Source organism: Denticeps clupeoides, chromosome 2 (genome assembly GCF_900700375.1).
Source record: "Denticeps clupeoides chromosome 2, fDenClu1.1, whole genome shotgun sequence".
NCBI classification, from domain to species: Eukaryota; Metazoa; Chordata; class Actinopteri; order Clupeiformes; family Denticipitidae; genus Denticeps; species Denticeps clupeoides.
This window is the reverse complement of record NC_041708.1, coordinates 38,497,450-38,522,229: the sequence shown is the minus strand read 5'-3', so window position 1 is coordinate 38,522,229 and position 24,780 is coordinate 38,497,450. Positions and strand designations below refer to the sequence as shown.

At 45.4% G+C, this 24,780-nt stretch overlaps 1 protein-coding gene across 2 annotated transcripts in view; it reads left to right on the top strand.

The window, feature by feature from the left end:
• The window catches only part of gpr158a (G protein-coupled receptor 158a), a 39,516-nt gene that overhangs the window by 9,448 nt on the left and 5,288 nt on the right, over positions 1-24,780 (top strand). For both annotated transcript variants that reach the window (XM_028969890.1, XM_028969891.1), the window contains exons 3-8: positions 4,892-4,994; positions 7,633-7,847; positions 10,627-10,695; positions 21,179-21,288; positions 23,827-24,065; positions 24,336-24,474. In XM_028969890.1, coding sequence (XP_028825723.1) covers positions 4,892-4,994; positions 7,633-7,847; positions 10,627-10,695; positions 21,179-21,288; positions 23,827-24,065; positions 24,336-24,474 — 875 coding nt within the window. The remainder of the gene's footprint in view (positions 1-4,891; positions 4,995-7,632; positions 7,848-10,626; positions 10,696-21,178; positions 21,289-23,826; positions 24,066-24,335; positions 24,475-24,780) is intronic.

The window sequence follows — 24,780 nt, the reverse complement described above, 5'->3', positions numbered from 1 at the left end:
TGCTGATTCTTCAAAGGCAGGCTGGTGAAGCATGTGACCTCTGGCTCATCTCACACCAAAGGGAATTTCTCAACGCTATAAACATCACGTCATCAAGAGCCTGGGATTCCCATGGTGCTCTGGTGTGCCATGGCCCCGCCCCTTCTCTCTGATTGGCCGAAGACAGCTGCTTCTGCCCCCTCTGATTACCGTAAATGGAAGGCGTTGGGACGTGAGATTAATGGACCTCATTAAACTTCAGCAGGACCTTTAGGGCCAGAGGTTCTGGAACATTCTCCTGGCAGTAAAGCGGCCAGGAAATCTCCCACGGGGGTGGAACCATCAGGACTTTCTTTAGCTACAGATTCCGATTAAAAGCTGCGTCGCTGATACCGTTCCCGACTTTTATCCACATGGGGCCGGTGGAATAATTAAAACCGGATCTTTTAAAGAATGAGATGGAGTAAAAATGGAGAAGGGGTGCCAGTAATAATTTTTATGGCTTTTATTGTAAAGCTGTGGCAGATAATCAATGTTATTGATTAAACAGGTACTTTTTTCCGCACAGTATTGATTAATTGAATTGTCCCTTTCTTTACAGGGAACATTATTGTTCCACATGCTGTTGTTATCTGGTATAAAAAATGGTGGCTTTCATATCGGAGACCGGGATCATCCACACATCCTCTTTTACCTCAGTGTCTGGAATCCTACAGTGTGTGGGTGTGTGTGGGTGTGTGTGTAAATGGACCAGTAACATCATTATGGACACGTAATCTAATGGACACGTAAACACACACACAGTCCTGAGTGAAGCGATGTGCTACTGCAGGTATTAATAGAGCTGCACCTGTGACAGGGGGGCGGGGACAGAGCCGGGCGGCGAATATTCCCGCAGGTCTGGAAGTGACAGGGATGCCGAGGATCCGCCGTGTCGGGAACACGCTGTTCCTGTGACGGTGTGACACACTCCATTAAAAAGCTCTCGTCTCACCGCCGCCGCCGTGTCGCCATGGCAATTAACATGTCAGCGGCCAGGTGAGCGTCGTCCGCCCGGGGGACGTTCTGCAGCAGTTCCTATTAATAACCATGAGGAACACCGGGAGCGTCTGGCCGCCTCCATTTCACCGCGTTTCTTCAGCCTCTTTACGCTCTTTTGTTGGTTTTAAAGTCATTTGGTATGAAATAAATAATTCTATTTCGCTGTATGGATTTAAAATGGACCCGCTTTTTTAAAAACGAAATGATCCATGTGGATCCATCCAGGTCCATGCAACGTCACGTGACCCTTAATTACGTATTCGTCGTTTGGGCCCATTCATTCACGTGCAGAGAAAACAACTCGCATTGCATTTTAATGCATTTTGCTCGATCATTCATCCATCTGTTACCCACAATTCATTTCACACCACTAGACACACTAATTATGTACAATGCGTTCAGCAAAAATGGGTTCCACACCCTTCTTTGTTTATTCTTGAGCTTCAGCATGTGGTTGCGGGAAAAATGGTCTGTGAAGAAGAAGAAGAAGAAGAAGAAGAAGAAGAGGACCACTTATTGTTTATTGCTTGATAGAAGAGAACATAATGAAAATATGTAGGGGTGGTAGTAGCCTAGTGGGTAACACACTCGCCTATGAACCAGAAGACCCAGGTTCAAATCCCACTTACTACCATCGTGTCCCTGAGCAAGACACTTAACCCTGAGTGTCTCCAGGGGGGGACTGTCCCTGTAACTACTGACTGTAAGTCGCTCTGGATAAGGGCGTCCGGTAAATGCTGTAAATGTAAATGTAAATGTAAAATAAAACCGGCAGCCTCAAAATGACCAGATATTAACACACAGACTTATAGCTCTACTGTATCGACACCAACCATCATGTCCATGATCAAGACGCTTAACCCCGAGTTGTTCTAACATAACCCGAGTTAACCCCGAGTTGTTCTAACGTAACCCGAGTTAACCCCGAGTTGTTCTAACGTAACCCGAGTTAACCCCGAGTTGTTCCACTAACATAACCCGAGTTAACCCCGAGTTGTTCTAACGTAACCCGAGTTAACCCCGAGTTGTTCTAACGTAACCCGAGTTAACCCCGAGTTGTTCCACTAACATAACCCGAGTTAACCCCGAGTTGTTCTAACGTAACCCGAGTTAACCCCGAGTTGTTCTAACGTAACCCGAGTTAACCCAGAGTTGTTCCACTAACATAATACAAAAATCCCCAAAATCATCACCAGATCATCATAAAGAAAAACCCTCTGTTTTACATCTTCTGATCTCGCAGTCACTAGTTCTGAGGACAGTCCCCCAGTCCCCAGGAGCAGTATGGCCATGTAACCATCTTTGTCATCTGAAATCTTCTTTCTGCTCTGCAATGAACATGAGAGTTCAACTTTTGGGTTTACAAGACATCCCCTTTACATCTCCTTAAGCCACACAGATAATATTTTTCTTCAACTTTAACATCTACAACCCCTCATCCAACACCAACAAGGTCTTCAGACCATCATCCTAGACCACTGACATCTACGTCTTCCCATCCACCAACATTCTCTTCATGTATCAACGTCTACAACTTCTTATCCAACATCTCCAGCTTCTGTGCTCTGAGCTCCTCATTGTGAACCCAGCACTCCCTTCCCTCCAGAAGGTGGTATTTTTAGAGGAGGCTGAGCAGGACTCCCTGGGGAGGAGGTGTAATGCGACGCGGCGTGTGTGGAGAGGACTCAATTCTCCAACTGCAGCCCACGTCACACCCAGACGCCAACGTCCCCGCCGGCCGTCAGCCTGACAAACTGCTGCGAATGTGGGGGCGGGGCTTCAGCATCCCTTCTGTCTTCATCAGATTGGGAGGGACAGAAGAAGAACAGCGCCATGCCGGTCCATGATGCATTCGTGGAGGAATGAGGAACTCTGCAGGCTACTGAGGAACAGAAGTGCAGAAGAACCGTCAACGACTTCAGCATGTCCTGAATCACTAACATGAAACACAATGGACTTCTGCCCAGGATCCTCACTCCAAATCATCATTTATCAGCCAGTAGTTACGGGGACAGTCCCCATGGACAAATGTACATTCTTATGGGTTTAGCAGAAGAATCTCCATGTTTATGTAACAGATCTTTACTTTGCTTTGCAGAAGTGTGGTGTGACGTGATCGTCATTGTGATACACAGCACACGGTGCACACAGTGAAATGTGTCCTCTGCATTTATCCCATCACCCTGTGAACAGTGCGCCCGGGGAGCAGTGTGTGGGGACGGTGCTTTTGCTCAGTGGCTCCTCACCTTCTGATTTCACCGCCAGGCCACCACTGCGCCGTCGCAGGACGTCACCAGCAATTCTCGTTCGGTTTCTAGAGATTTTCAGTTTACAGAACTAAGAGCCCCGAAAAGGCCGAACTTGTCAGGAATAGAACATGCTGGGAATTGTTAAGTGCTGGATGAGTTTTTGTGTGTGTGTGTTAGTGTTGGAGCAGGACAACTTGTCCCACCAGCTAGGGACAACAAAGGAGAACAGAGTGGATTGGGATCGGAGACTCCGTGAAGAGGGAGTTTGTAGATCTGAGAGGACGTGCAGGAGTGTATCTGGCTAGTAGTGTGTTGGTGTAAGAGGGAGAACTTCCATTTACAGCCCTGTAGGCACCATCAAGGATTTAAACTGGATGCGAGCAGCTACCAGGAGCCGGTGGAGGGAGGTGAGGAGAGGCGGGACGTGGGGGTTTTTCGGCTGGTTGAAGATGAGAGGGGCTGCCATATTTTGGACCATCTGGAGGGGTTTTATGGTGACCGCAGAGGCTCCAGCCAGGAGAGAGATACAATAGTCCAGTTTAGAGATGACCGTCGCCTGGACGAGGAGCTGCGTAGCCTGTTGTGAGAGAAAAGATCTAATCTTGTGAACGTTGTAGAGAGTGAACCTGCAGGACCTGGAGATCGCAGCAACTTGATGGTTAAGACCCAGTTTGTCGTCAATCCAAACTTTTTGCAGACGCCGTGGGTGTTAGCAGTGAGCAGATCTGGTCCCCACGTGGTGTTTCCTGCTTCCTTCTCCAGCCGTGTCCTGCAATCAGGCTCGAAGCCCCAAGAGTCCTGAATAGGCACCAGAAATAGACGTCTCCAGCGCCGCTTGACTGCAGGAGCTTCTCGGTCAAACTCCCTGGGACTTTACCAGTGTTAAACAAGAAAAGTTTTGTGTTGGTGACTCAGATGCAAATCCGTGTTTCTAATTTAGATATTAATTACTGAATGTAAGAAGTGTGAGTGTGTGTCCAGGCAGTAGTTCCATCAGAATCAAGTTTAAAGGTCCCCTGACATGAACATTTTCGTCTTGTTGGTCCCCTAATTCTGTATCTGATGTCTCGTGGTGCAGAATTACAGCCACTTTGATCCAGTCCCACAATGAGATTTCCCAGGACGCGCCGTCTCACCGTCTGTAGAGGGACGAGGAGGAGAGTTGAGGGGACATTCACGGAAATGACGTCATAAACACCGTCAACCAACCACAATGTTACGTACAGACAGAAAGTCCCCCTTGTGATGATCTAAGGGGACAAATTCCAGATCCGACCGTGTGAGCTGCCAGGACGACTGAAACCATCTTTACACCGACCGCCATTTCTAGCCCCTGCAGGACCATAGACAGTCTGGAGGAACTCCTATTAATGTTCAATCATCTCACAAAGTCCCATTTTCATGTCAGGGGACATTTAAATGAAAGATGAACCAGTTTGTTCGCTGTAATTGGTCAGGCGGCTTCTTCCAGTATTTCGGCCCAGTTTTATGTTATTTACCACGCCGCTTTTGTCCTTCAGCTGCAATTAAAATAATTGTATTATCGTGAGTGAACGTTTTGAGGAAACGGAGTGGAAACCCTGGCTTTCATCTCCATGTTCTCTCTCTCTGTCTCTCCGCAGTGCTTGCCCATCCCGGGCTTTGGGTTTGTCCTGGACAAGTACAAGTGCCACTGCAAGCCGGGCCTTCGCCATCCCAACAGAGTGTCCGTGCACGGCCGCGCCAGTAAGTTGACCACTTATTATTCCATCATTTATGAATAATGAGCAGGCAGTCCAGTCCTGATATAAGTGTTTATCTGAAGAGAAATCTGGTGCATTTGCTGACATGTGTTACTTTATGCATTACTTTTTGTTTAAAACTACCTTCATTGCTAAAGTGCTGATTATGATGTTACAGACATATTTTTTTGCAAACAACATATTGCATTTGCAACGTCCTGCACCGTCGGTGCTGGTTGCAGATGGGGTCCTTCATCCTGCTGTAGGCGTCTCCCGGTGTGCAAAATATGATCATCAAATTGTTCAGACGGAATCGGGCCCCTGCTCTGTGGTTTTATTGGCCCTTATGCAGGGAGAAAGGGGGCATAATATGAGTAGAATTAGAGAGCCGGGACCCAGCGGCCAACCTGCCCATGACGCTTTCGGGGACCCCGTCAGAAAACCTCCCCAGAACCTGAGGGTCAGAATGACTCTGCCATTTTGTGAGTGTTGGGCCCGAAACCGACCACATCTGCAGGCCGGAGGGGACGTCCCTGCTCTCTGGCCTCTGTCCTGTGTGGGTGTCCAGTAGAGGGCTGCATTATGCCTGAAAATGTTTTTAAAAGAGATTTAGCATGTTCACCAACGACCGGTGTTTACAGACGGAAAACTGTCCTCAGTGTTGCCAGATTGGCTGCTTTTGAATTCGATATATTCAGGAAAACTTGATTATCGGTATTAAGAAACCCAAATCTGACCAGTTAAATCCATAATTTATTAGCAGCTTTTCTGCCTTTTTGACAACTGTGTGCAGAATGAATTGCTTATCTGGCAACGCTCCTCGCACTACTTGTGTGTGTCGTATTTAAACATCCAGAAAGATGCAGGGTGTGTGTGAGCTGTAGGGACTGGGTTTGAAATAGCCTGATATAGAATATTATCAGCTGCAGTTTTGATGCCGTGCAGCCTGATGTCGGTGACAGTGTGCAAACTCCCGAGACCAAGTTCAGTGCCCATGTCCTGTTGTCACAAAAGTACTTTCAGGAGGGGCCTTTCTGCTCCGATGGAGGATGCATTATGGATCAGAAAACAGCAAAAGGGAATAAATTAAAGATGCGCTCCCGTTTATGAATAAATATCTCAAGCATAATGACATTGTGTGTGTGTGTGTGTGTGTATGAGTGTGAGAGAGAGAAGGAGAACTAAAATGGAGTATAAAAGGTACTGCATCAGACACACAACAGAGATGGAACTTCCACACTGTAAGGATGGACATCACGGGAGCATGCCTTTTGTGTTGCAAAACAGCTGTCTGCAGGGGGAGGTGTCATTCCTGTGTGGATGGTTGTGCGTGAAGATTCGGCACCCCTGTTTTACATGCCTTTTGTCTGACGGCAACGTGTGAAGTGTCAGCTGTCAGGACCGGCCACCCTCTTTGCCTTCCCCAAATGGGAGGCACCGGGGCGTGACATCAGAAACAACAGGTTCTGATTGGTCAGTGACAACTTCCTGTAGGCCAGTGACAACTTCCTGTAGGCCAGGGGTATAAAAGTCTGCTCACATGTGGAAAAGAGGACTGAGCTTTCTTGCTCAGGGGGTTTTCCATCGGAAGCTGGAAGGCTTTTTTTTTTTACATTCAATATTCATATGTAACTACAATAATTATTTACCGGTGTTAATAAATTAGAAACTGTACATTTTTAACCTCTACTGTGCCACGCCTCTTTCTGCCAGGTAACATCAAATTGGAGCGGTTGAATACAGTGCTTTGTGTGGAGGGAGAAAGAGTTTTTCTACACACTCTATTCTCTTCTCCCACACCACATGGTCTTTTTTGGCAGAAAGAGGCATGGCACAATAGAGGTTAAAAATGTACAGTTTGTAATTTATTAACACCGGTAAATAATTATTGTAGTTACATGTGAATATTGAATGTAAAAAGGTGCCAAGGTTACAGAGAAAATAAAAATGAGAAGAAAGAGTAAATAGGGAGAAGAAAAACCCCCTGAGCAAGAAAGCTCAGTCCTCTTTTCCACATGTGAGCAGACCTTTATACCCCTGGCCTACAGGAAGTTGTCATTGACCTGCAGGAAGTTGTCACTGACCAATCAGAACCTGTTGTTTCTCATGTCACGCCCCCGGTGCCTCCCATTTGGGGAAGACAAAGAGGGTGGGCGGTCCTGACAGCTGACACTTCACACGTTGCCGTCAGACAAAAGGCATGTAAAACAGGGGTGCCGAATCTTCACGCACAACCATCCACACAGGAATGACACCTCCCCCTGCAGACAGCTGTTTTGCAACACAAAAGGCATGCTCCCGTGATGTCCATCCTTACAACACACACCCAGCAGCCCAGACACACTGGAATTCTGCCCCATGAGCACGGGCGGCAGGAGGGAATAACCGCAAACCCATGGCGGTTCGGGATTTCAACCTCCTTATCCGCTAGGCCACCGCTGCCGTCCTGGATGGAGCCCAACTTACTGTCGTTGCTGCTTTATGTTTTGTGTATTTTTGTTGTTCAATTTGATCTAAAAATTAAAACCATCAATCAAAAACCAAAATAGTTTCAGAATCAAAAAATGATCTGCAGCCCTAAGAAAGGATGGCGATTATGATCCATTCTGGACTGTGTGTGTGTGTGTGTGTGTGTATGATAGGTAACAAGCAGAAGGACTCAAATGATGACAATGCCCCAGGAAGCTCCACCCACTGCCTGCCCTGTCAGGAGGGCTGTACCTACTGCCAGGACGACACGCCCTGCGTTGCCCATGACGACGGCTACCTGCGCCTGGCCGTGCTGTCCTTCCAGGGCCTGTGCATAATGGGAGATTTCGTCAGCATGGTGCTGGTGTACCACTTCCGCAGGAACAAGGTGGGAACCGTGATCTCAGATTAACGCCAGGGTGTCTGGGTGAATGCTGCACTCTGATTGGCCAGTTAACCTCTGTTACAACAGTGACCTGCTGAAGGTTAAAAAACCCGGGTGATAATAACCATGTAATAAATGGTTAATAATGTGTAGGGTGTGGATTACGTACAACTCTCTTCTCACATTTCACTTGGTATGATGATGCAAACACACATTTTCACCGGAGAATATTACACACAGCTGCGGTGCTTCAGGAGCACATTAGCCGGGACGGAACATTAAGCCCGGAGCTGCGCTTCGTAGTTCACTTCATTAACGTTTCTACAACAATCAAAGTCGGCTCGACCCGGCGCGTCGCGCGAGGCTGCAGACTAATCTGCTGGTGTAACGTGGACTCTTCTAGACCATTTCACGCCGTAGATCCTGCGTTATAGACACGTGCGGGTGGCGATGGCCAACGCGTCTCTAATAAAGTGGCCGCGGAGTGTGTCACTGCACCATCTAACGGGACGCCGGCGGCGCCGCAGGAAGTGGCTGTTGACTCTGGATCAGTTACAGTTGGCGCCGGAGGAAGCGGCTGAGGCTCGTAAACTGGCTCCCTGTGGGGGGAACTGAAGCCAAGCAGAAGCCGTTGGCAAAATTAGGAGGGGGTGTATTCCGCCGAGAAATTTCCAGATGAAAGGGACCCACTAGGCATTCGAGAGGCTCGTTTTTCTCATGCAGCGCCCTGCAATGCCGAATTACAAGTTACAAATGTAATAAAAGTCAGATGGTGTGACCCTGAAAGAACCTCTGAGATTGTTCATATATTGTGTGTGTGTGTGTGTGTGTGTGTGTGTATATATATATATATATATATATATATAGAGAGAGAGAGAGAGAGAGAGATGTAGAATTTTGTCCAATCGCTGCAGCCCTTCAACAGTCAAAGTAGCTGGAACATTAAACAGTAACCGCCCAGCATCTGTTATTTTAAATATTGTTTTTACTATATACAGTACAGGCCAAAAGTCTGGACACCTTCTCATTCGAGCCCATTGGGACATACTGTATGTGATTTTGGGCTATATAAGAAATAAATGTTGTTGTTGTTGTTGTTGATGTGTTTTCTTTATCTTCATGACCATTTACGTTGGTAGATTCTCACTGAAGGCATCAAAACTATGAATGAACACATGTGGAGTTCTGGACTTAACAAAAAGTGGAGACCTGACCTCCACAGTCACCGGACCTGAACCCAGTCCAGATGGTTTGGGGTGAGCTGGACCAACAAGTGCTAAACACCTCTGGGAACTCCTTCAAGACTGTTGGAGAAGCATTTCAGGTGACGACCTCTTGAAGCTCATCGAGAGAATGCCAAGAGTGTGAAAAGCAGAAATCGGAGCAACGAAACTAGAATATAAAACATGTTTTCACTTATTTCACCTTTTTTTGTTAAGTACAGAACTCCACATGTGTTCATTCATAGTTTTGATGCCTTCAGTGAGAATCTACCAACGTAAATGGTCATGAAGATAAAGAAAACACGTTAAATGAGAAGGTGTCCAAACTTATGGCCTGGACTGTACATCCAATATAGAGATGCCAATATAGAGATGACAGTGACTGAAACATTCATTTTAAAATCACAGAAAACTAAAAGACCAAATTACACACGCATATGCTAAATCACACGAACAAAAGCTTCAAAAACACCTACACTGAAACCTTCTAAAGCCCCGGTGAGGGTATCCCCCATATACCCAACCAGCTCCAAACCAAAACCAGCTGGACGTGACACCCCGACAGTAACAAGCAGCCAAGATCTAATCATTATGATGATAAGGATCATATTATAATAGCTATCATTCAAAAGTAATTATTTGGTAAGAAACTTTAAAATGCCGTATTAAATAGCAGTAGAATTAAAGTGGAGAGTATAAAGGAGCTCTCGGGAAATGATGTTTTTGAGATTGGTTCTGCTCTGTAGATGGTGTCAGGTCGGTCAAAAAGTGCCTCCTGGCTGCGGCGCGTCTTACGCAACGGGCCAATGTTCTGTCACCGTGAAGAACAGGACCTTATGCCACCAGCCCGAGGTCACATCTCCACTTTATTCTCCATCCCATCTGAGGAGGGCCCATTCAGGGCCACATTAACATGCCCTGTGGTCACAGTGACTTTGCGGCATGTGGCTGCATTTGTGGGTTGTACGGCTGGACTCCACATATACATACTTATATCTAGAGATGTTGTAGAAGAACTGGCTGTTGGTCTCTGCCAAGCCTGTAAATGAATGAATGATCTCCTACAAGCAAATGTCTTCTCTTCACACATCATGTCATTGTTTCATGAAAAATGTGGTCAATGTTTGACATGGGATGAACAGATTAGATGAAAAGTGGTTTTGTCCTCCCTGCTATGTGTTAGTGAGTAAGATGGTTCTCTACACGTGTGTTTTATGGTTTGGGAATCACGGTTCAGTCACCGAATGCCACTGGCTATTTCAAACCTTATCACGATGCATGAGTTATAAAGAGTTAATGAGTAAATAATCAATCAGATTAAAGTCGAATCTGTGCAAATCGTGCATTATTTATGAACTCAAATTCTGTAAATGATGCTTCCTGTAACCCGGCGCAGCGCATCCTCCGATGTCACGGCGTGGGGAGCGTTCAGTCACAATGCGTCTCATGCAATTAGCAGCACGTTTCGTCGCAATATACTGACTAATTAGCGCGTGTCACGTTGCCCCCTCGTGTGGTTGTTGGGGTCACCTCTGCTCTGCTGCTCTCTCTCTCTGCAGGCCATCAGAGCGTCAGGTCTGGTCTTGTTGGAGTCCATCTTGTTTGGCGCTCTGCTGCTTTACTTCCCGGTGAGTGACATCATCGTCCACACGGCGCACCGAACACTACCGGTTACATACACACTCTACGCTAGATATGTGCCAATAGAATCTGGATTTGAGCTGTATTCATGTTAGACAGTACATAGTGAAACAAAAGAACCTTTACATTTACCAGACGCCCTTATCCAGAGCGACCTACAATCAGTAGTGACAGGGACAGTCCCCCCTGGAGACACTCAGGGTTAAGTGTCCTGCTCAGGGACATGATGGTAGTAAGTGGGATTTGAACCCGGGTCTTCTGGTTCATAGGCGAGTGTGTTACCCGCCAGGGTACTACCACCCAACCTCCCACGGAACCTTTAAAGTCAAGTTACGCTGCTACATGTAACATTTGAACGATGGGAAGTTACATACTGACACGTGTGCGACAAACTAGGCTACATAAGGTGCAAACAGGGGACACAACAAACATGTAGACAACAATGAGACAGACGGCACGAAACAGGTGACATGAATAATAAAAATGGAAAGTAAAATAGTGTAAATACTGCTGTGCAATAATAGAAAATGTTACTCAATATAAATGAGGTAGTGCGTGTGCGTGCGTGTGTGTGTGTGCGAGTGTGTGCGTGCGTGTGTGTTTGTGTGTGTGTGAGTCCAGAGTGGAATGTCCCTGAGTGTTCTGATGATCTTCTCAGCTGTCCTCACTATCTGCGTTGCACGTTCAGAAACAGATTGTTGACCTTACTCCAGTCCTTCAGTCGTTGCGCCTCCTCTCTGTCTGCTGGCTCGTCGTTCTTGCTGATGAGAACCACCACGGTCGTGTCATCGGTGAACTTGATGATGTGGTTGGAGCTGTGAATCGCTGCACAGTCGTGGGTCAGCAGGGTGAACAGCATCGGACTGAGCACACAACCCTGAGCAGCTCCAGTGCTCAGTGGGGTGGTGCTGGAGATGCTGTTCCCGATCTGGACAGACTGAGGACTCAGTCAGGAAGTCCAGGCTCAGCTTCTCGACCAGGTGTTGAATTCTGAACTGAAGTCTATGAACAACATTCATGCGTATGTGTCCGTAATGTCCAGGTGGGTGAGGGTTAGATGCAGGGTGATGGCACTGGCATCGTTAGTGGAGGGACATCTGCCAGCTGGTCTACACATTCTCAGAGCATCTTCCTAGGGATGCTGCTCTAATGGCTCGAGACAGTTTGTCCCTTGCTGATCTTAGGTCCACCTTGTCACCTTTCCTGAAGCTACGTGAGCAGTTCACGTACCTCTGCAGTCATCCACAGCTTCTTGTTTTATCGTGTGATTATGGTGCATTTGCTGATCATCAGGAAATTTGCTGATGTAGCTGTTCACTGATGTCTTGTACTCCTCCAAGTTGATTGTGTTGGCGCCATTGGTTTCAGCATCCCTGAACATTTGCCACACTCTCCTCACATAACCCTAAACAATACTACACACTCGTATCATAACACTAGACAATACTACACACACTCGTATCATAACACTAAACAATACTACACACTCGTATCATAACCCTAAACAATACTACACACACTCCTATCATAACCCTAAACAATACTACACACTCGTATCATAACACTAAACAATACTACACACACTCCTATCATAACACTAAACAATACTACACACACACTCGTATCATAACACTAGACAATACTACACACACTCGTATCATAACACTAAACAATACTACACACTCGTATCATAACCCTAAACAATACTACACACACTCCTCACATAACCCTAAACAATACTACACACTCGTATCATAACACTAGACAATACTACACACACTCGTATCATAACACTAAACAATACTACACACTCGTATCATAACAGTAAACATTACTACACATACTCGTATCATAACACTAAACAACACTACACACACTTGTATCATAACAGTAAACAATACTACACACACTCGTATCATAACCCTAAACAATACTACACACTCGTATCCTAACACTAAACAATACTACACACACTCGTATCATAACACTAAACAATACTACACACTCGTATCATAACACTAAACAATACTACACACACTCGTACCATAACCCTAAACAATACTACACACGCGTATCATAACACTAAACAATACTACACACTCGTATCATAACAGTAAACAATACTACACATACTTGTATCATAACACTAAACAACACTACACACACTTGTATCATAACAGTAAACAATACTACACACACTCGTATCATAACCCTAAACAATACTACACACGCGTATCATAACACTAAACAATACTACACACACTCGTATCATAACACTAAACAACACTACACACACTTGTATCATAACAGTAAACAATACTACACACTCGTATCATAACACTAAACAATACTACACACTCGTATCATAACACTAAACAATACTACACACACTCGTACCATAACACTAAACAATACTACACACACTCGTACCATAACACTAAACAATACTACACACTCTCGTATCATAACACTAAGCAATACTACACACTCATATAATAACACTAAACAATACTACACACTCGGCAGACAGAATACAGAATATTAAATTTGGCCAAATATGTATTTTCACATTGTTTGTGCTTGTGAAGGTTGAATGGAAACCAGCGCATGGATCATGGTTTAGAACCTCTAATGAACCCTCCACATAGCAAAGGACGGAGGTGCCAAGCGACTTCAAAACGCTGCTAATGTAACGTTGCTCCAGCCTTGATTTGCCCTGGTGGAGGAGAGGCCCGCGGCGGCGTGTAATCGGGGTTTAGCGGCCATCGTTGGGACCTATAGGCTCTGTGCAGCAGCCAAGGGTAAACGTAATTAAACTGATTTCGAGTAGACCAATCAATTCAATTAGCAGCGACAAGGTCCTGGAAAGTAATCATCTCTGAGATTGTGGTGGAAACCTGAGTGAAGGTCTTCGGGCGTCCTTCATGGTGGTCCTGCTCCACAGGAGCGTGCAGGTCGTTAATGACTTGAAGAGAACATGGAGAAATGCAAAAAATCAGGATCCTTGTTGAATAAACTGGCTGAGCTCGTCGTCGTTATCATCATCTCGGAAAAGGGTTAAAACTCTGCCGGAATCGCATGGATCAGACATCCGCCTGGCTTTTTAAATAACTCCAGGGTCATTCCGGATTCAGCGTTGTGCTGCACCACCTCTCCTCACACGTCCCCACCTCCCGTCCCTACGCTCAGCGCGTCACATCAAATCACTTCAGCCCACAGCCACCGCGCAGCAGAGGAACCAGAGCTACGTTCCCACATTTACACACCATGCTTCTTCTCCTCTCCATGTTCCTCCTCCTGCTCTGGTGGAGCAGCTGGGCTCATCGGGGGTCTAATTAACAGCAGAACGACTGCGGGGTTACTGCAGGGCCACAGCCCCGCCCGCGTCCCAGCGCCTGTCTACTTCCTCCTGTCCTGGGGGTGGACGGGACGCTGCACCCGCTCCACCTGGCACCGCCACTGCCACTTCCTGGTGGTTTCAGCGCCGTTATTACACTCTGGCTTTTTTTTTTTAAACGCTTCAAGTGCTCCTCAGACTTGTGTTTAATTAATGCGTCCGTTTCCGGGCGGGGCGGTGGGCGTGTTTCATGAAAAACACGCTGGTCCCATCCCGGTTACGGTACAGGCTGGCTGGCTGGGTGTACTTTACACCCCTCCTGGTAATCTCGGATCGGTGGGAATGAGACACTCACCCTCAGCCAGGAGTTTGAGAAGATGAAGAAGATGAGGTCAGAATGAGGAGACGTGTGATCGCAGGAGGTGGGAAGTGGAGAGACAACCTAGGAGAAAGAGGACATTAAGTGAAAGTGAAGTGATTGTTATTGTGAGACACAGCAGCACAGCACATGGTGACACAGTGAAATTTGTCCTCTGCATTTAACCATCACCCTGAGTGAGCCGTGGGCAGCCATGACAGGCGCCCGGGGAACAGCGTGGGGACGGGACCTTCATCAAGGGGACCTCAGTGGCACCTTGGCGGTTCGGGATTCGAACCGGCAACCTTCTGATTAACCGCTAGGCCACCACTGCCCCCTGTCCCGTTAAGAGGGACAGACCGAACACCATTCACCCACGCTTGGAAGCCATGACGGTCGTGGAGATCATGTTTTTGGGGAGGGGCGGGAAATTCTCTGGGCAGACAGAGAAACAGGAGATAACCTTTCCCCTTATGATGTCATTCCAAACGTCTTATCCAGTGGTGGCAGGGACACTCAGGGTTAAGTGTCTTGCTGGGAGACACTATGGTAGTAAGTGGGGTTTCAACCTGTGGTTTTGTGGCCTTCAGATTTGTAGGTGGCCTCTGGCTGGGATGTACCTTTCTTTGACGTCTTTGTTACGTACAACGAACATTCAGGAATGAGCCTCTTCCCAACACTTGTCTCTGTAATAATTGTAAATATTATAACAAGCTGATGATGGATGAATTGGAATATTGGAATATGCTGGCTCCGCCCATTTCAGTGGTGTCCGCTCACTTGACTAAATGAACTTTATTATATCAACATGCCTCAACTTAGTCGAGAACCTCACCTGTTCCTCCACCGCTGGCCTTCTGCAGTCACAGAAGCTCTAGATACCTGCTGCAGATACATGAATAATCCAGGGCTTTTCTGACCTGAACCAGACACGCTTGACGGGACAGTAACCGGGTCAGTCCAGGACGCCGGAACTACAGCTCCACTCCATCTCCTCCTGAGCCGTAAAGCCACTGGATCCGGTGACCGAGGATCCTCCCATAAGCACTTCGATCTTCTCAAGGTCCAGTGGGGACAGGCGGGTTCCTGGTTTCCCCAGCAACAGCTTCGGGGACTCAGTGGGACGTTCATTACTCTCCTCTTCACTCAGGCATAGATGCTGATACGGAACGCGCCTGCTGACTCCGCCCCCCGATATCGATCGTCACCACGAGAAGATACTAAAACAGCAAGGGGGGCATATCAGTAATGAAGTTCCTTAATGAAATGTGAGACAGTTCACCAATTTAAGCCAATTGATTTTTGGCACCATGTCATCATTAACCTCTGTTCAAGGTCACACAGATCATACTCACAGGTGGGGTGTGTGTGTGAGTGTGTGTGAGTGTGTGTAATTTGATGAGCAACTTATTGAACCAACAACATGGTGTGTCCCAGAATAAACACACTCACACACACACACACACACACTGCAGTCCCCTGGAAGACACACACCACTTCATCCAAGCAGCAGCTCTGCTTACAGCGGCACTGCAGACCTCCATCTTCACACTTCTCTTAAAGGAACAGGCCGATCATTTCTGTAAATTCCCATACAGTCATTAATGTAGCAGCATTCCGAACTCCTGAAAATTCCCCGGAATTCACTCATCAATACATTAACAAGCTTATAAATAAATATGTCACCTCTGAATGAATACCAGCAACCAGGTGATGTCATGATCACGCCACACACAGGATATGGACTGAGGTGACAGTGACGATGCGCACCTCTCTTCATTGTGATGTGGGGCCTGAAGGCCTCATGGCCCAGTTTTCAGGGTGCAGCTGTACACTCCAGCGTCTTTAAAAGCCTCTTTCCTCGTCTCTGTACTGTGCGCTGAACAAAAGCCCATCTGACCGAGGCGTGGCTGCCGTGGGGCGCGTCTTCCTGATCCGGTCCAGACAGGATCCATCTTCAGGCTCCGATGGAGGAAGTGAGCAGGAAGAGGCCTTAAAAGGTTCCTTCTCCTCTCATCATCATCTTCCTTTTCAGTCCTTTTACACCTGCTGTTTATATGGATCTACTGAGTGTGTGTTTATTATCTATCTATATTTTAGGTGTTTTATTGTTCTGGAGAAACATTGTTTCGTTTCACTGTGTTCTGTCTAACCAATATGCTGCTGAAATGACAACAAAGCTTTTATATGTTGTTAAGAGTAGTTTTTCAGGTGTATTTTGTGTTTATTGTGTCATTATGATGCGCTTTATCCTGTAATTGTTATATATTTGTTGCGATCTAATTTGTTATTTTGAGATTATTATGTGTTTATCGTGTGTTATTGTGTAATTGTTATAGTGGTTTTTGTTTTCTTCTATGGGTTATTGTGTCTTTGTTGGTGTGTTATCGTGTGTTATCCTGTAATTGTTATATGTTTGTTGCTTTCTAATGGGTTATTGTGTCTTCAGTGTGTGTTTATCGTGTGTTATCCTGTAATTGTTATATGTTTGTTGCGTTCTAATGGGTTCTGTTCATTTTGTGTTTATCTTGTGTTATCATGTAATTGTTATATGTTTGTTGCATTCTAATGGGATATTTTGTGTTTATTGTGTGTTTATTGTGTGTTATTGTGTAATTGTTATATGTTTGTTGCGTTCTAATGGGTTATTTTGTGTTTATTGTGTGTGTATCGTGTGTTATTGTGTAATTGTTATATGTTTGTTGCATTCTTATGGGTTATTTTGTGTTTATTGAGTGTTTAACGTCTGTAATTGTTAAATGTTTGTTGCGTTCTAAAGTGTTATTTTGTGTTTATTGTGTGTTATTGTGTAATTGTTATATGTTTGTTGCATTCTAATAGGTTATTTTGTGTTTATTGTGTGTTTAACGTGTGTTATTGTGTAATTGTTATATGTTTGTTGCGTTCTAATGGGTTATTTTGTGTTTATTGTGTGTTTAACGTGTGTTATTGTTTTAATTGTTATATGTTTGGTGCGTTCTAATGGGTTATTTTGTGTTTATTGTGTGTTTAACGTGTGTATTGTGTAATTGTTATATGTTTGTTGCTTCTAATGGGTATTGTGTCTCATTGTGTGGTTATCGTGTGTTATCATGTAATTGTTATATGTTTGTTGCGTTCTAATGGGATATTTGTGTTTATGTGTGTGTATCGTGTGTTTATTGTGTAATTGTTATATGTTTGTTGCATTCTTATGGGTTATTTTGTGTTTATTGAGTGTTTAACGTCTTGTAATTGTTAAAATGTTTGTGCGTCTCTAAAGTGTTATTTTGTGTTTATTGTGTAATTGTATATGTTTGTTGCATTCTAATAGGTTATTTTGTGTTTATTGTGTGTTTAACGTGTGTGTTATTGTGTAATTGTTATATGTTTGTGCGTTCTAATGGGTTTATTTTGTGTTTCTTGTGTGTTTAACGTGTGTTATTGTGTAATTGTTATATGTTTGTTGCGTTCTAATGGGTTATTTGTGTTTATGTGTGTTTATCATGTGTTATTGTGTAATTGTTATATGTTTGTTGCATTCTTTATGGGTTATTTTGTGTTTATTGAGTGTTTAACGTCTGTAATTGTTAAATGTTTGTTGCGTTCTAAAGTGTTATTTTGTGTTTATTGTGTGTTATTGTGTAATTGTTATATGTTTGTTGCGTTCTAATGGGTTATTTTGTCTTTATTGTGTGTTTATGATGGGTTATCCTGTAATTGTTATATGTTTGTTGTGTTCTAATGGGTTATTTTGTGTTTAACATGTGTTATTGTGCAATTGTTATATGTTTGTTGCGTTCAAATGGGTTATTTTGTGTTCATTGTATGTTTAACATGTATTATTGTGTAATTGTTATATGTTTGTTGCTCTATAATGGGTTATTTTTTGTTTATTGTGTGTTTAACGTGTGTTATCCTGTAATTGTTATATGTTTGTTGCGTTCTAATGGGTTCTGTTCATTTTGTGTTTAACGTGTGTTATTGTGTAATTGTTATATGTTTGTTGCATTCTAATAGGTTATTTTGTGTTTATTGTGTGTTTATCGTGTGTTATTGTGTAATTGTTATATGTTTGTTGCGTTCTAATGGGTTATTTTGTGTTTCTTGTGTGTTTAACGTGTGTTATTGTGTAATTGTTATATGTTTGTTGCGTTCTAATGGGTTATTTTGTGTTTATTGAGTGTTTAACGTCTGTAATTGTTAAATGTTTGTTGCGTTCTAAAGTGTTATTTTGTGTTTATTGTGTGTTATTGTGTAATTGTTATATGTTTGTTGCGTTCTAATGGGTTATTTTGTCTTTATTGTGTGTTTATGATGGGTTATCCTGTAATTGTTATATGTTTGTTGTGTTCTAATGGGTTATTTTGTGTTTATTGTGTGTTTAACATGTGTTATTGTGCAATTGTTATATGTTTGTTGCGTTCAAATGGGTTATTTTGTGTTTATTGTATGTTTAACGTGTGTTATTGTGTAATTGTTATATGTTTGTTGCACTATAATGTGATATTTTTTGGTTATTGTGTGTTTATTGTGTGTTTATCGTGTAATTGTTATATGTTTGTTGCGTTCTAATGGGTTATTTTGTCTTTATTGTGTGTTTATGATGGGTTATCCTGTAATTGTTACATGTTTGTTGTGTTCTAATGGGTTATTTTGTGTTTATTGTATGTTTAACATGTATTATTGTGCAATTGTTATATGTTTGTTGCTCTATAATGGGTTATTTTTTGTTTATTGTGTGTTTAACGTGTTATCCTGTAATTGTCATATGTTTGTTGTGTTATAATGGGTTGTTTTGTGTTTAGCATGCGTGTCATTGTGTACTTATTACATGTGTGTTGTATATCCTGTGATGTGAGTTGACTCCGCCCCGGTCGGGGGCGGGGTTAGACCTGAAGGCTTCGTGGCTCCTGAGGGACCACAGTTCGACTTCCCTGAGTGCTGATGGAAGAACGCGATGTTCATACAGACACATGAATACATTCATGAATCAACACAGACACACACGCACACACACCACACACACCACACACACTGAATTCAACAGTCAAATAAGTATTTACAAGAGTAAAATCATTATTACCTTTTGATGTAACAGTAACTGCATATTGATTATATTTTGACACATGCAACATGTCAACATGCTGAAATTGTTGTATATGCATCTACATGATATTTTTTGATGTTTGGACCATCTCTACATAAAACGAGTATATTTCTTCTGAAGGGTCCTGAGTAGAAGGTCTCTCCACTACGGACGGTCTCAGCCTCCCATCTCCGGAGCAGCGCCGGTGTTCCCGGCACTCAGCATTGATTATTAATGTATAACCGAGACGAGGGGGAGTGCGGGCGTTGACACGGCACCGTCACTTCCTCCTCCTCCTCAGCCAGTGATGAGGAGTCTGTCTAATGGACCCTCGACAACATTCCTGCAAGTCCTGCATCTTCATCCACAATCTTAGTGGGGACAATGTGAGAAAATGTCCTGTTTCTGTAACGGTTGTGGAGGTCCCACTGTTCTCCTGCCGCCACCTGCAACCGCAGTATAGTATGGTTGGACGTGGGGAACGCTGGGAACGGTTAATGAACCTCTGAACGTCCGACTCGTCCCACATTTGGTCTGTTTGGGACCGGCTGAGCCGCAGCAGCTACATCTTCATGACAGCCGAGGGACGGAAGCGACGCCGAAGAGAAGGAGATACATCTCCAAAGCCGCAGACTCTAAATGAGACACCAAGAGCCGTGGATCTTCTCTCACTTGCATTGCCTGCTGCTGCCTGCACCCACTGAATCTTGGGATACGTTGGTCCTGGGCAGGATGCACCACGTGGACCAGGAAGAGGAGAACCTTCTCTCCCCACGTTCCCTCTCAGATGGTTGCAGCCAGTTGGTGTCTCAGAAGGTTCTGCGTTATGAAGAGTGCGGAGCCCTTGTACCGTCACCCCGAACCCCACAGCTGTAAAATATCCCGACCGCGGCCACTGGGAGATTCGGGAGAATCGGGGTCAGCGGTGGCGTAGCGGTGAATGAAGCGGCCCCGTAATCAGAAGGTCGCCGGTTCGAACCCCTTGATGAAGGTCCCGTCCCCACACGCTGCTCCCCGGGCGCCCACTGTCACCAAGGGTGATGGTTAAATACAGAGGACACGTTTCACCGCGTCACCGTGTGCTGCGCTGCAGTGTCTCACAATGACAATCACGTCCCTTTGACGGGACACGCGCTTCCGGAGGGTCCGACTGGACCGGAGCGGAAGACGGGTCCTCGCACGTGTGTCTGGGGAGACGCGTTGGTGACGAACATTAACGATCCCGCCGGGCGGCCGCGCTGATGTTTGTTGTTTTATGGCTTTCGCGTCGTTCCCGCTACAGGGATATGAACCTGTGTGTGTCTGTGTGTGTGTGTGTGTCTGTGTGTGTGTGAGTGCGTGTGTGTGTGTGTGCGTATGTGTGTGTCTGTGTGTGTGTGTGCGTGTGTGTGTGTGTGCGTATGTGTGTGTGTGTGTGTGGGACGGGCGGGGCCACGTTGTCATTTTTGTTGACATGTTGATGTCTGACAGGGAAAACTGACACACAAATCAAAAACAATAATTAATATGTGTACAAAGCGCTAAACAAATGACTGAATAAATAACAGAAACATGAAATAAATGAGAATAAAATAATTAGAATTTATTAGAATAAAATAATTATTAGATTAATTATTTATTTCTGCAGCTCGTATGCTGATTGGCTGATTGAATAGGCCCCTCCCTCTTTCTTTATTGTGCTGACCGTGTCCCCGGTTCCTGTCCCAGGTGGTGATTCTGTACTTTAAACCCGGCGTGTTCCGCTGTATCCTGATCCGGTGGGTCCGTCTGCTGGGGTTCGCCACCGTCTACGGCACGGTCACCCTCAAACTGTACAGGTACGCGTGCACACGCACACACACACATACACATATACACATACACACATACACACACACGCACACACGCACACATACACAGATGTTATATTGGTTTCACTGGTAAAAATAAATAATTGAAATGGGTATATATTTGTTTTTTGTTAAGTTGCCTAATAATTATGCACAGTAATAGTCACCTGCACACACAGATATCCCCCTAAAATAGATAAAAATAAAACGAACTATAAACTACTTCCAAAAACATTCAGCTTTGATATTAATGAGTTTTTGGGTTAATTGAGAACATGGTTGTTGTTCAATAATAAAATTATTCCTCAAAAATACAACTTGCCTAATAATTCTGCACTCCCTGTACACATACACATATAGACATACACACACATACTCACACATACACATATACACACACACACACATACTCACGCATACACTTATACAAACACACACACTTACACTTACACGCACACACTCACACATACACATATACACACACACACACATACTCACGCATACACTTATACAAACACACACACTTACACGCACACACTCACACATACACATATACACACACACACACACATACTCACACTTACACTTACACGCACACACTCACACATACACATATACACACACACACACATACTCACGCATACACTTATACAAACACACACACTTACATGCACACACTCACACATACACATACACACACACACACACACATACTCACGCATACACTTATACAAACACTTACACTTACACGCACACACTCACACATACACATATACACACACGCATACACACACACACACACACTCACACATACAAATATACACACACACACACATACTCACGCATACACTTATACAAACACACACACTTACACTTACACGCACACACTCACACATACACATATACACACACACACACACACATACTCACGCATACACATACACACACACACACACACACGCCCTGTGTGAGTCCAGACCTCGGCAGTGAGGGACGTCCGGGCCGGTGTGTTGTGGACGCGGAGTGTCTCGGGAGAGCGCCATGTTTCTGATTGACGGCATGAAAAGGGTGACACACACTCACACTCTGGTGATTCATGGGGATTTCTCGGATGGCCGTGTTATTAAATGTCACAATGTCACTCCCAGATGTGGCTGTGACACCGGGGTCTCAGGGGCGGGCTTTGCCATTTCAGCCACGTCTGTTTTTTGGACCGCCCCCGCACGCTGGCGGCCCGGCCGCAGGGAGGGGGCCAAATGTCACGCAGCGGCCCGGTCGCAACATGAAAGATGGGAAAAGGTTGTGGCTCCGTCATCCTACATACAAAACACCTCGCGAGGCGTGGGGTCAGGGGTCACGGCGTTCCGGACAGCGATGTCTGCCCGCTCTGATCTCGATTCGTTAAAGGCTGCAGCCTGCGAGGAGACTCACGACCTCGTAATAAACGCCGGAGTCGGGATGCGAGAGGGAGGAAGAAACAGAGATAAAAACCAACAACCAACCCAGGAGGCGGAGCAAAATGGCCACAATTTATTAGGTTTTATTGAGTGGGTGAGACAGGAGGGGAACGGTGGACAGATGGAACGAGATCAGTAGTGAGGATGGAGCAATAACAGCGTGATGTGTGTGTGTGTGTGTGTGTGTGTGTGAGGTTGTAGCAGGTTGTGTCACGTCAGGTTAATGAAGAGAATTAATTGAGACGGGTGATGGTCCACATGGCTGGACTGAGCAGAAGGTGTTTGGGTGGAAGTTCACATGTCTGTCCATATGCTCTGTGTGTGTGTGTGTGTGTGTGTGTGTGGGTGTGTGTGAGAGAGAGAGTGTGTATGTGTGAGTATGTGTGTGTGTATGTGTGAGTGTGTGTATGTGATGTGTGTGTGTGTGTGTGTATGTGTGTGTATGTGATGTGTGTGTGTGTGTGTGTGTATGTGATGTGTGTGTGTGTGTATGTGATGTGTGTGTGTGTGTGTGTGTGAGTGTGTGTGTGTGAGTGTGTGTGTATGTGATGTGTATGTGATGTGTGTGTGTGTGTGTATGTGTGTGTATGTGTGTGTATGTGGTGTGTGTGTGTGTGTGTATGTGATGTGTGTGTGTGTGTGTGTGTATGTGTGTTCTGTCTCTGATGAGGTTTGTGGTATTTGTGTAATGGGGACGATTACTTGACCGCTGAAACCATGATTTAAATTGTATACGATCTGCGGAGAATAAAAGGCGCGTCAGTCACATGACATCAGCGCCGCTGGACGCTGTAATGAGGGGCGGCGATCGTATTAATGTGGAAATGAAGGAACGTTTTGTCATCGGGGGGCCTTTACTTGGCACTCGAGGGAGTTTGAAGGTCAGTTTCTTTGCCGTGAAAAGGTTAAAAGAAAAAGAAAAAGAAAGTCATGTGAATATTGCAGCGTTCACTCCTGTTTTATGCATAAATGCATTAAAATGCATGATGGATTTGTGGCATTTCCTCTCGTGTCCTGCGTTAGCTGGTATATAATATATTCTATATAGAACGTTCTCTGTGGCCTCCAGGGTGCTGAAGGTGTTCCTGTCGCGGACGGCCCAGCGGATCCCCTACATGACCAGCTGGCGTGTCCTGCGTCTCCTGTCCATCATCCTGCTCATCGTCTGCTGGTTCCTGGCGGCCTGGACCTCCGCCGTCTGCCAGAACCCGGACCGGACCCTGGCCCTCATCGCCGTGGGCTTCACCCCCGAGGGGCTGCAGTTCAGCATGTGTCTCCTGGACAGCTGGGACTACATGATGGCCGTGGGTGGGTCCTCCACGTCCAGACAGGGTAGCAGACAGGGTCCATGGAGAGTCCTTGGAGATCCTCCAGGAGAATCAGCGTAGATTAGTCCAGACAGACAGCGCTGATGTCACACTAATGGTGACAGATCTTCTGTGGGGCAGCAGATGTTTGCTGCTGTGGAGCCGCCCGTCAGGAGATGACGTCTGTAGGGGACGCTTGTCAGGTTCTATAAACACCTGGCGCCTGAGAACTTCAGCGCGTCACTCACGTCCCCCTTTCTGTCCCCCGCAGCTGAGTTCCTGTTCCTTCTGTGGGGCGTGTACCTGTGCTACGCCGTGAGGACCGTCCCATCTGCGTTCCACGAGCCTCGCTACATGGCCATCGCCATCCACAACGAGCTCGTCCTCTCGGCCGTCTTTCACATCATCAGGTGAGGGACGACCTCGGGAGATGACGTCTCTTCACTTTTCACTTTCATTTCCTGCTTTATCATCTAACAACAAACCCTGCCGCCTGGCCTACATCAAGGGAAGGAACCCGTTTAGGATTTAGGAAGATGAAGGTTCAGTGTGGCCCAACACAGAAGGTTCTAGAAGAAAGAATTTTGAGACACGTTGGGTGCAGTTTGTTCGGCATAAAATTGTTAAACCATTAAATGTTGTCCTGTCATCGCTCTTCATTACTGTTTCTCATGGAGCATCAGGTTCCTTGTGAACTCGTGGATCCATCAGAGACC